Consider the following 13,338-nt stretch of genomic DNA (forward strand, 5'->3'; position numbering starts at 1 on the left):
ATCAGAGAACTTCAGTAGCAGTGTCCATTAGGCCTGCACACGTGCTGTCTCACTTGGAGAGTCTTTGGGCTGATATTGCTGAGCCTTTGGCTCTTTTGGAGAAGAAAAGCCTAAGGGACTTCGTTAAATCCTTCATCCTGTCCTAGTAGAAGACTGGGGCTCTCCTCCTTACATCTAGTGTAATATAGCTTCCCTGTTGTCTCACTGAGGCTTGGGGTAGAAGGTTGGAAAATGAGTCAATTGGTTCATGTGAAAAGGGGAGGTTACCTTTGGAATGAATTTTGGATGTGGCCTGAGCATAACCTTGTCCCAAAAGAATACAGTTTGGTGGAGATGTGCCATCAGAGCCGCTATTTCCCCTAGCCAAGGTGATTGCTGTCAGGAAAGCCATTTTCACTGAAAGGTATGTAAGCAATGGGTTTGAAGTTGGCCATGGGTTTGAAGGGAGGCCTGGTTAGTCCTTTCAATACCAGGTTTAAGTCCCACATGGGGGTAGGGAGTTGGGGTTTTGAAAAAAGGTTTACTGAACCCCTGAGGAATCTTTTTGTGGTTGGGTGTGATAGCATTGATCTTCCCTCTACTGTCTGGTGGAAGGCTGCAAAAGCTGCTAGACTCTGAGAGAGCTATACATAGTCTAAGGTCTGTGGAAGGGCCACAGATGTCAGCGAGGTTTGTTGGGAGGTACACCAAATGCAGAACCTGGACCATTTTTGCAGGTAAGTATGGTGTGTAGAGGACTTCCTATTGTGTAGTAATACCTTTTGTATGTCTTTTGAACAAAAGTTCTTTAGCCATTGAAACCATGAAGGAGCCATGCCTTGAGGCGAAGAATCCCCAAGTTGGGATTCAGGGTGCATCCTCTGTTCTGCGAGAGGAAGTACAGAGTGGACTGGAGAGCGATAGGTGGGCATGTTGCGAGCTGAGAGAGGTAAGGGTACAGGTCTGTCTTGGCCAAATGGGAGCAATCAGTTTGATGTGTGCTCCATCTCTTTATTTTCAATAGGACTTTTGACAGTAGGGAAAAGGGGGGAAAGGCACAGAGAATGTCCCTGTTCCAGGGGAAGAGGAGAGCATTGCTTGTGGAGCGTTGTCCTTTCTGTGCTCTGGAGCGCTAATGTAGATATTTCTTGTTCAGGTGCATGGTGAACAGCTCTGTGGTTGGTGTCCCCCATCACCTGAATAGGTCATGAAGTAGTGCTTGGGTCTATCTCCCACTCATGGTTGTGTGGGAATTTTAGACAGAGACTGTCCACTATCGAGTGTGTGCCTAGGAGTTAAGCCACTGACAGTATGACATTGTGGGAGATACAGCAGTTCCATCGGCTCCACACAGAGGGAGGATGACCTTGCTCCCCTTTGTTGATTGATGTAGTATGCACAGGCTATGTTGTCTATCAGGATTCTTGTGCGAGATCCTTTGATCAGCAGGAGGAAATAGGCACAGGCATTCCTGACTACCCTTAGCTCAAGGAGGTTGATTTGAAGGGATATCTCCATGGATGACCACTTGCCTTGTGTCATGAAGCCATTTAGTGTGTGCCTCACCCTATGAGTGATTCATCAGTGGTGAGAAGCAATGATGTGTGGGGGGGGAATTGTGAGAAGGGTATCCCTTTGCAAACATTGGCTGGATCCTTCCACCAGTCTAAAGAATTTTTGACCCTGGTGGGTAGTAATAGAAGTTTGTGTAGTCTGTCGATGTTTCATCTGTAAACTGAGCTGAATCACATCTGGAGGTACTGCACGCGAATCCTGGTATGTGGAACCACCACTGTGCCCACTGTCACAAGCCTCAAGAGTTGGAGGCCGTGTTTGGCTGATATTTATGGGTTGCTTTGAACAGTCTGAGGGTTGCCAAAGACAGGAATCTGTGTTGAGGTAGGAGAGCTCTGGCTTGTAATGAGTCATGGTTGGCACATATGGATTCCAGGTGCTGGACTGGAATGAGGGTTGATTTCTGAGCATTGATCTGCAGGCCCAGTTCTGTGAACAAGTCTATTGCAGCTTTGGTAACTCTTGAGCCTCTTGGAAAGACTGGGCTATGAGGTGGCATTTCTAGCCAGTGGGGGGTGGGGAACGAACTGAGGGGGGTTCGCCCAGGCATGCTGAATAGTCTTGTGGTGCAGCATGAGGAGGGACAGCGCCTGTGCGGGTTAAGGGACACTACTTCTGAAGTTTTAGATCAGAAGCACAAGGACACAAGTGCACCTACAAGGGACAACTTGAAGAAGAAGAGTGGAGCTGAGAGTATGGAGCGTATTTTTAGCCTCTACCTTCATCTAAGCATATGGAAAGTTGTACATGCAAGGACATTTTCCTTTTGCAGATGCCAAAGTCTGCATTAGAGTTGCCAACTTTCTAATTGCACAAAAAAACCCACCCTTGCCTCACCCCCTGTCCAGCCCCTTCCTTGAGGCCCTGCCCCACGCTCACTCCATTCCCCCTCCCTCTGTTGCTCGCTCTCCCCACCCTCACTCACTCCTCATTTTCACTGGGCTGGAGAAGGGGGTGAAGTATGGGAGGGGGTGATGGCTCCAGCTGGGGGTGCAGGCTCTGGGGTAGGGTCAGAAATGAGGGGTTCAGGGTGCGGGAGGGGGCTCAGGGCTGGGGCAGGAGGTTGGGGAGTGGGAGGGAGTGCAGGCTTCAGGCAGCCCTGACCTCGGGGGCTCCAAGAAGCAGCAATGTGTCCCTCTGACTGCTAGGCGGAAGCACTGCCCCCGTCCACAGGTGCCACCCCCACCATATTGAGCATGGTTCCTGGCCAATGGGAGCTGCGGAGCCAGCACTAGGGGCGGGGGCAGTGTGCACAGAGCCCCTTTGGCTGCGCCTCCGCCCAGGGGCCACAAGGACACATCACCACTTCCAGGGAACCACATGGAGCCAGGTAGAGAGCCTGCCAGGCCAGCGCCAATTGGACTTTGAACAGTCCGGTCAGCAGTGCTGACCAGAGCCACCAGAGTCCCTTTTCAACCTGGTATTCTGGTCAAAAACCGGACAGCTGGCAACTTTAGTCTGCATACATAAACAAACAATAGCAAGATGTTTTTTCCTGCTACTAGCATCTTACAATTTTTTAAATTGTTCACAATAGGAAGTTTAATATACTCAACTCAGTGGTTTTATTTTTCTTAGGTGATTGTAAAGCTGATGATATGCAACTCTCTTGGCAGCCTGACGTGGTGGGATACTATATGTACTAATCCTGTTAACTGAGAGTACTTTCATCTCCAACCTTCCCTAAGCCACAACCTATCTGCTATTCTCCTGCTGTTGCCCTCCATATATTACACTCCTTATCTTAGTTCTCCCAAAACAATTCATGAGTTCACAACTAAGAATTCAATGCTGACATTGACTACACTAATATAACTACACTGGTTTATTAGCACAGTGATTCTGGACTGAAATTTGAGTAGCTCACTACACCAGAAAATAAACCTTGTACTTTAAAGTCAAGAATAGTCTTAAATTCTTACATCTTGGCATTCTGCTTGCTATGTAAAATCTTGGTCCCCTTTTACTTTATTTATGGCAACCTATGGCATTGTATTTGGTGGTAGAAAATCATGAAGATGGCACTTCATGTAAAATATCTTTCTGTGCTTAATTTAAACAAATAAATAATTACAGAATTCATACCACTACTATTTTTACAGTAAATTTTCAATTAACTAGTTAGCTATTTTATCACTTAAATTGTGGTTGATGGAAAATAAGAGTCAAGATTCTAAACAGTGCGAATATATTTACATTTGATAAAGAAATGCATAATTTTAGATTTCATTAACAGTGTAAAATCACCTGGTACAATTAACTCAGGAGTGGAAAAATACTGTTTTCAAATACATGTAAGGGATTCTCTCTAATGTTTATGTGCTATTGCTTTAGTATACCCTTCCTTATTTTTCTAATAGTTAAATATATTCAGTCACAGGAAAATGAATAGAAATCTGAGGCTAAAAATTGTAGCAATGCATCTTTTAAAATTGTAATGATAGCTTCAGTGCTTTAGATGATTTTTCATATCACATTCATGTCTCTATTGGAATATTATTTTTATCTGATAATTTGACATTTTATTCCCAGTACAGAATTTCGTAGAAAACACCTTAGGGTTAGTCAAACTTCTATATGTAAGGCATTCACTCTAAATACTACTATTAATGATTTTTTTCTGATGTTTATACACTATTTCTTCTTACTAAATTTGGAACACAAGAAAATATTCCAAAACCTTTGAAAAGTGTTTTTTTCTGCTATGCTGACTTCCCAGCCAATGAACAATTGTTAATTTATGTTAGCAATGCAAGGATGCCTTGTTTTAGTACATATGAATTCTGAAAGATGAGATCAATTATCTTTCAACATGGATCAACAGCAGTAACCATTTCTGAAGCTCAGATTACAATATATATCTCTTCACTTCAGTGTTTTGTGCATTTGAATGTTACTGAAGCCCATAATGTATTGGAAAAGCAGTGCAGACAGAAGAAATCTTTGCAGTTACATCGTTTGTGCCTTTAAACTAATCAAAAAGTCTTACCAAACCATTACTTCTAGTTGTGACCATATAAAACAACAAATGACATTTTTTATGGACAATGACTAAACCAGTTTAGCTATTGCTAACCACAATAATTAAATGGGGAAAATTTTCCTACCTCACTTACACATTTGGGGGGCCAGAACTTCAGCTGGTGGTTGACTTCAATCGATCTGCACAGATTTATATCAATTGAAGAACTGGTCCTTGGTTTCTTGTATTTCTCTGTACCAATGAGGAATGAAGTAAGCTCCAATTACATCTAGTACCAATGTCCAATCAAAGATGAAGTTCTCCTTGTGCCCTCCAACTCTTAGATTTGCCAACTCATCCTTCAGTTCCCAAAAGCTCCAGTTTCTCCAGTTCTAGAAAACTCTTTTAATGCTATTGGTCTGAATCATGCTAAGCACTTGAACCATGTAGAAAAAAAGACACCTCAAATACTGTCCTAACGGAGGCTTTCCTTTAAGCTAGCAGGGTTGTGTTGGTGTTGTGTGTAGAGAATATGACTCTTTACTCCACTTGGATAAATTTTCAGGGAGGAAATTTTAGGAGACAGGGAGATACCATACAATGAATATGGTGGAGAATTGGCATAGCTTTAATTAGTTACAGGTTTTGCTGGTTTTGATTTTTCATATTTTTAAATTGAGGTAGAGGAGGCAGGGGGAGGAGTGGCAAGAATGGGGTAATCAGAGTAGAGTAGAAAAAGGAAAGAAGAGGAAAAAGCATAGTCACAGCTCAATTATTGTCCAACTATGCTCCACAGGCAGGATTTTGTAGACATCACAGTAGCACAGGGATGACTCAGGGTATGTCTACATTTGAGCTGGGAGGTGTAATTCTCTGTGCTAGCGCTGCTCAAGTCAGCATCCTAACAATAGCAGTGTGGCCAAGGTAGCACAAGGAGTAGCTCAGGCTAGCTGCCTGAATACATACCCGTCTGGACCCCTGGGCAGCTAGCTTGTGCCTCTGCCTGTGCTACCCTGGATACTATTTTTAGTGCACTGATTTGAGCAGAGCTAGTGCATGTATGTCTACACGAGTTGGAAACCACACCTCCCAGCTCAAGTGTAAACGTACCGTCAGAATGAAGGGGGCAGTAGTATGCACTCAGACACCCCGTACTATGTGCAGTCCCTAACAAATGAATGAATCCCAGAAAACAAATTCCTTGGCAAGGCTGGGAAGTAGATTAGCAAAGAAATTCCCTATCATTGAATTTGGAGACTCTTACATCCATTTGCTCCCCCAACAAATGTGTCTCACTTCTCCGGTCTACAGTGTTATATGTGCATTGGTTAGGGACTTGACTTCTGTCTTCAGCTCATTTTGGAAGTTAGCATGCTTTTAGAGATGTGATGGTTTACCCTATTAGAGCTGCTAAAATAATCATGAAGCATCCAGTATTTGCATCTTTATGATTATCAGAAGTTAGTATGCAAAAGTCTAAGGGCTTGATCCTGTTGACTTCAGTGGAATAATATCTCAAGTATATTGATATAAATCATATCATAATCAGACTCTAAAAGTTAGTTTTGAGTAAAACAAGAAACTTTACAAGACAAGATGCTGTATTTGAGAACATTTTTAATAAATAATGTGACAAAAATTACTTTCTGATTATTGGATCCTCAGTATGCAAAATTATGGCTAAAATATGAGGTTTCTTACATGAACATAATGAAAACATTAATCACATGGATTGTTCCCTTAGTACTGCACATCCTTTCTATGTAACCATTTTTTCAAAATTAGCTAAATGAAAAATTTCAGTCCTCAGTAAACAGCAAAACACTTTTTTTTTCCCATTGGGGCTAGTCCTGATAGCTGTCCATAAACAAACACACAATTTTCCATTAGCACCAATGACAAAGAAATCATATAATTACAGAAAAGATGATAAAATCTACAGAGAGAGGACATCATTTGGTAAAATTCAACACAACTAATGCCTCTATTTCACTTTTATGAAAATCCAATGTTGAGATAGGCCACAGCAAACTTGAGAATGTTCCACAAGTTCAGGAAAAATGAGAAGTGTTCTGTTTATGGCCTACGTGTAGGTATGTTACTTTACCATCTGTCATCATTCAAATATTCCAAATACAAATATAAAGCATTAACAAAAAGATGAAAAAAGTCCCAAACAAATGCTTCTTAACATTTTTCAATAAGACAAAAAAGGTTAATAGTTACAATGGTTTACAAATAAAGTTTAGTGATTGTGCTTTTAAAACCAAAAAAAAAAAAAGCAGTGCATTACAAAACAAACAAACCCCAAGATCAAACAAAACATCTTTAAGTGGCACTTCTTTAAGGTGAATTGATACTACAAGTAGAGGTCTGAGATTTGGGCCAGTCACAGTAACTATGTCCTTACCCAATTATTATTAAAAATGTCCATTATTTTCCTTGCTTATTTTTATAAGTGTCATTTAAGTTGAAAATTAGAACAAGTTTCTAATAGACTTATTCATGCCATGACTAGACCACCAGAGTTCCTACTGGCTTGGCTCCTGCCTATCCCAAAGGACATTTTCAATAAGAATGTACTTGAATGATGAAAATGGGGAAGACAAATTAAAGTACCACAGGGGCTTTAAAATGAGTATATATTTACAATATGAGCCACCCTACCCCAAATTGCTTCTAGTTGCATTTTCAAAAGTAATTCTTTTGCTGCTGCAAAGGGTAATTGAGACACTGGCAGGAAATAAAAGGAACAGTCCATTTGGAAATGCAAGTTATCATTTGCACGAACTGCAGGCTATAGTAAAGCCACTACATCAGAAGAACCCTTTGCACAAATTTCACTTTATGCAACTTAGTATTTTTAATCAATGCTATATTACACAGAAGATCATCAACTGACCCGGTGCCGTATCAACTGGCTTGGTGCCGCCTGAAGGGTGAAAACTAGGAATCCCAGGTTTTGGCACCCTCTTCTGTCCAAATCCTGAAGTGACAGTTGGCATCCACACCAGGAAGAGCAGGTTACCTGCCTTCTGGGCAGAAAGAAGGTGATACACTTAGCGTTATGCAATAGTCAGGGGCTGTTCATAATGAAAAGGGGTTAAAAAGAAATAGTAAAATAAAGACTAGCGTTCTGATGGCATGAATAAAAATGAAAGTTTGTACACTCTGATTGCACTGAACATTATTTCTGGCGTCAAACATCATCAGACTCGAGGCATCTTAAGTGATATTTTTCTGATTAGATTTCAAAGCCTGTTACAGTACATCTCTCGTCCTCTTCAGCTTTCGGTTTCCTGTAAGAAATCAAAATAATTGGCTAGGTGTTAGCTTGCTTTTATTGTTTAAAGTATTTTATTCTAGCCTTAGAGATTTTTACCCACAAACAACATATAACCATGCTATTGTGCATGAATTTTAAGACAAATGCTAGAATTTGGTTGACACTAGAGGATGACAACAGAATATGTCTTTAAATATCTATTTAGTCTAATCTAGGACCAGAGACTCTAAGATGTGTCATGAGAGGGTAGAGTTAAGGTTGTTTTGGGTGCATTTCTATATCTGAAAATGTTTGTATTATTTTAAATTTAACCTTTATCTTGAATTTCCTCTGCTTATAATGCTTGGTTTTGTGGATAACCACAACATCCTTATATGTATTCTCAAACGTATCTCTATTTTAAGATGGCTTTTGTTGGGAATAACAACAATGTACAGAGAAGAGCAATAAAATGATTAAGGGTATGGAACAGCTTCCAAATGAAGAGAGATTAAAAAGACTGGGACTGTTCAGCTTTGAAAAGAGACAACACAGGGGGAACATGATAGAGGTCTATACAATCATAAATCATGTGAAGAAAGTAAGTGTTATTTACTCCTTCACATAACATAAGAACCAGGGATCATCCAATGAAATGAATAGGCAGCACATTTAAAACAAACAAAAAGAAGTACTTCTTCACACAACACATAGTCCATCTGTGGAACTCATTGCCAAGAGATGTTGTGAAGGCTATAACTATAACGTGGTTAAAAAAAGAACTAAGTAAGTTCATGGAGGATAGGTCCATCAAGGGCTATTAATCAAGATAGTCAGGGTGGCAATCCCATGCTACGGATATCCCTGAGCCTCTTACTGCCAGATGCTGCAACTTGATGACAGGGGATGGATCACTTGATGATTGCCCTGTTCTGTTCATTCCCTCTGAAGGATTTGGCATTGGCCACTGTCAGAAGACAGGATACTGGGCTAGATGGACCACTGGTCTGACCAGTATGGCCATTCTTATGTTCTTATGTTTAATGAACAATTAAAATAACTAAAATAATTGTCCTAGGTTAAATATATCCACTTTTGAAATGTGCTTTCACCTTGCTGTCTATCTAGGTCCACAAATCATTTTCCAGTGACAAGGGTCTATCATATGCATTGCTAATAGTGCCATTGCAGTTACCTCTAATTCTTCTTCTTCTTCTCCTTGTTCATATGCTCCCAGTACTTGCATTTCTGCAGCATTTCTTCGGCCTATATTGGTTTGATCTGCCCTTTGTCTACCTCCTGATCCTCTTGATGACATAGAGCTGGAGGAACTGGGATCTCTTGGATTATTTGATGTTGGGAACGTAGGCCTACAATATGGTAAGATGTCCTCTGTGCAATGAAATACATACATTGTTATATACGTTTATATACTTTAGTATAATGTGCATCTGCAAAGTCTGCATACATACTTGATGTGTGCAATTTTTAAATGGCCACCCAGAGATTTAGAGTGATGGCTGGTAACAGTATGAACTGCTTCACAATTGTTTCCATAACAGAGTAAAACATGTTATTGAAGAAAAGGTAATAGTGAGGTTAGAAATATGGAAATGAAGAGAAAGAAGCAACAGAAAGAGTGATCCATGATTCATGTCCACTTATGACATGAAACTTATGATACCTGCTCCATATTCCAGCAGAAAATGAAGAAATAAAGAAAACCTTTGCCGTATATTTGTCAGGTCTGACCTTGGAAGTGGAGGGGACAATTCATCCTTGAGCTCTACTGGAGTTGTGGGTATGCAGCACCTCTGAAAATCAGGCGCATCATATCTCAAGCTGAACATTCAAAAACGTAGGCACTCAAATTTAGTGGAAAAATTTGTTAATCTGGGCCTGTGTCACTTGGCCAGGATCTTCCAAACAGTAGCAGACTCAGTAATGCACTTCAGGTCTCCTCTCTCCATATCCATTAGACCATTGTTTCTCAAATGGTGGGTCCTGGCCCAGCAATGGATTGCAGTAAGGAGCTAGAGGAGTCACCATGCCCAGGGTCAGATTAACCCATCATTAGGCCCTGGCCTAGGCAAACATCTAGGCCACTTCTCTTGGCCTGATGAGGACAGGAGGCCATGAAGGTTGGACAGCGAGACTGCCTTGCACTCACCCTGCAGGACTGGGCCTAGCTCCCCGCTCTGGACATTGTAACCTGGTGCACAGAGTTTCACCACAACTCAGGAGGCCAAGTGTGTGACCCCAGGTACTAGGTCACAACGCCTGGAGCAGGGTGTTGATCCCAACCCCATGTGCATGAGCCACTGCTATTGGGTGAGTGTGGGGCAGACTCTCTCTCCAACCTCTCCTGCTCACACACTGCGTCCTCCCTTCCCCTCTGCTGGGGCGGAGGGTACATCTGTGTCATGGTGGCTTGCAAAAAAAGAAAAACGTAGTGAGTGGGTTGCCTTAGTAAAAACTTTGGGAATCACTGCAGTAGCTTACACTACAGTCAACAGGATGTGCAGCTGCTAAGTTAACCTCTGGAAATCAGGTCCTTTGGGTTGGTTTCAAGTCGGGCACAGAAAAACAGACACACCCAAAATTAGTTGGCACTTTGGAAATCTTTGGCCTTAAAATTCCTTATCCCTCATTTTTGATTTTGCTTTGAGATATATGGATGAAAAGCAGTATACCAGAGCTAAGTATTTTTATTAAGTAAATAATAATTAGAATCACTAATAGATACTGCAAACCTGAATGCTTCCATTCCTTTTATTGTCAGTAAATTTCATTTTCTTACTCAGTCACACGTAGGCTGCCTTATGATTTTAGAGCTCAAGTGCATATCTATAAATCAACACAAAGACATCTGCCCTAATGTCTTTAACTGTTTCTGAAGGTGAGATGCCCCTTAAATATTAACATTGTTTCCAATTTTACTGTCATCAGCAAATTTTGCCATCTGCTCGAAGCCATTAATCCATAAATTGAAAAGCAACAGCCCCAGAACCAACCCCTGAAGTAACCCTCTAATGACTTTTCTTTATTGTGACCCACTGCCATTTACAATGACCTCTTGCTTATGTGTCCATTTAACCAATTTGCTGTCCAATTTCTATTCCCATTTTGTATCCAGGCTAGCTAGTCTAAGAAAGAATCAAGCGTTTGCTTGATACTTTGCCCAAAGCTTTACTGAGGGCTAGATAGATACTGTCATATGAACTCCCTTTATCGATAGCCTTACTGACCTCCATAAAATAAGAGATTAGGTTGGTCTAGAATGATCCATTTTTTGTAACGTCATTCTGGTTACTATTTGTAACCTGTACAACTCCAACCCATTCTATTGGTCTAATCTTCGTTATAGTGTTCTACTTTTTAAAGGCGATCGAAGCAAGACTTTGAAATCTGAGTTGCACCTTTTTCCTTTATAAATATAAGGTAAAAATGAGTCAACCTTCAATTCATCAGTATTATTGTTAAATATCTGGGTTATCTGAGCCTCACTGAACTCCCTTAATAAACTGGGGCAGAGGCAGGAGGAGATCATACAAGTGACAAATGTCCATAAGGCACTCCAAGAATGCCTCTCCAGGTGTAGCTGTAATATGTAAGGTATGCACATATAGCACTTGTATTGATCATACTGTCCGTGTGGGGCATTGTAGAATGGCTCCTGATAGCCAGTAACAGTCAATGTAAGCAACACAGTGTCTACACTGGTACTGCATAAACCTAATTATGTTGAAGGTGACTCTATGCCATGTGGGGAAGTGGTGTTACAACATTGGCGTACAGAGGCATTTATGTCAGCAGGAGCCACATTTAAGTGAAGACACTCCCATAGATAGTTAGATGCAAGGCAAGTTACGTCAACCTAACCCCATAGTGTAACAGGGGTGGTAGAACAGTTTGTATAGTGGGGGTGCTGAGAGCCATTAAACCAAACTGTAAACCCTGTATATGATAGAAACCACTTCAAGTTAGGGGCTGTGGCAGCACCCCCAGTTTCAGCAATTATATAGCATCGACCTGGCCTAACTTCTCAGGTCTGCTGTGAATTTGATCAGGAGGTCTGTGGACCAGATCCTTCTGCTTAGTTATGGTATATATTTCATTAAACTCAATGCATGTCAAAATCACCTTGGAGAAGATGAGTTTTTGCTTGTGTGCCTTCTCGCTTTGCTGCTTTATTTCCTCGCAATTTCCCATCATTTTGCTGTTCCTGCAATTCTCTCCGTTCTCCTGAATTTGTCCGCACATCAGAATGCTGTCTGCCATCTGCCCCTTCCCTCCCTTTGTAGCTCACTCCTTTTCTTTCCGTGGACCTGTCTGTTCTCGGTTCTATAGAGGCAAGTTTTGGCAACATGACAGGCCGCACCTCCAGCTGTGACTTGGACTGCGCAGTAGGAGATTTAATAGCAGGAGGTGGCAATGGAGGGGGTGGCAGGTCTACAAAGTAAAAAAAAAAATTACATCAGGCATTAACAAAATTAAGGAATAGTATTTTACTTCCACTGTGGAAACTCATCATATTTTAGGTCAATTTTCTCACAAAAGAAAATCGTTAACTTAGAATTAAGACTGCTTAAGTGTTCAGCCAACCCAAGCATTAAACCATCAAGAGTCAGACTTTCCCCCTCCAATCACAAGATGAACTTAGAAATCATTATTTAAAAAACAATACATTTATTGTATTAAAATTTTGCCTTCTGCTGTTTGAGCTTGTAGGAGGAAGTGGCCACCCTGAGATCATTTCCAGTTCTAAATTCAACCCTAAAAGTAGCAAAAATGCAGGCTTCCTAATTTGCTGCTCAGAGAGGGGCTTCACCTATTCTTTCCTACCCCTGGGGTGAGAGAGTTCATTCTCATTCCTCTCCTTTGACTTTTTTATCACTGTCCCTTCATCCTCGTAGCCCTTGAACTCATCAGCCTCCCTCTTGCACACCATACTTCTCTCTTCCTCAGTTTTCAATGCAGCCCCACATCCCTGTCTTCCCTTCAGTCTTCTCCAGCTCCCCCTCTGCATCCTCCTGCTCCACAATCCTCAGCATCCCTCTAAGTCCACCTTGCTCTCACGTCTCCATACAGCTCCCCTGCCCAGTTTCCTCCTGCCTAAGTTCTACCGCTTCTCAGTCTCTCCTGCTTCTTATCTTCTCCTGTCCCCTCACACTTTTCTATAAGGCTCCCTAACCACAGAACTGCAGCCATTTTCCTTGATGATAGTGTGACTTCAATCCCAGGGAAAACAATGAGTGCTGGTGGCCACCTTTAGTAGGCACTTTTCTACACAAACAATTAGTTCATGGCATGCTGGGGTGTGACTCTACTTTGCAATAGCTGTCATGGAGTAACAATCCACATGGACCCTGCTGACATGCATGAACAGTTTGTTAATGAACTTAGATTTCGTCCTCTTTGAAATGGGACCAATCAAAGTGCATTAATAAATTAACACACACCAGCAGGATCCATGTGAACAGTTACTATACAGCAGAATAAATTCATACTCCAGCTTGCTGCAAAATAAATGTTTGTGTAGACAAGTCCCAGGGGC

The 13,338-nt window shown here is 41.5% G+C and overlaps 1 protein-coding gene across 8 annotated transcripts in view; it reads right to left on the bottom strand.

The window, feature by feature from the left end:
* Window positions 1–6,116: 6,116 nt before the first annotated feature.
* The window catches only part of ROBO1 (roundabout guidance receptor 1), a 1,032,116-nt gene continuing 1,024,894 nt past the window's right edge, over window positions 6,117–13,338 (bottom strand). For all 8 annotated transcript variants that reach the window (XM_038413136.2, XM_038413109.2, XM_043509586.1 and 5 more), the window contains 3 exons: window positions 11,925–12,233; window positions 8,977–9,173; window positions 6,117–7,815 (listed from right to left, as the gene is read on the bottom strand). In XM_038413136.2, coding sequence (XP_038269064.1) covers window positions 7,801–7,815; window positions 8,977–9,173; window positions 11,925–12,233 — 521 coding nt within the window. In that variant the 3' untranslated portion in view covers window positions 6,117–7,800. The remainder of the gene's footprint in view (window positions 7,816–8,976; window positions 9,174–11,924; window positions 12,234–13,338) is intronic.

Source organism: Dermochelys coriacea, chromosome 1 (genome assembly GCF_009764565.3).
Source record: "Dermochelys coriacea isolate rDerCor1 chromosome 1, rDerCor1.pri.v4, whole genome shotgun sequence".
Classification (NCBI taxonomy): domain Eukaryota; kingdom Metazoa; phylum Chordata; order Testudines; family Dermochelyidae; genus Dermochelys; species Dermochelys coriacea.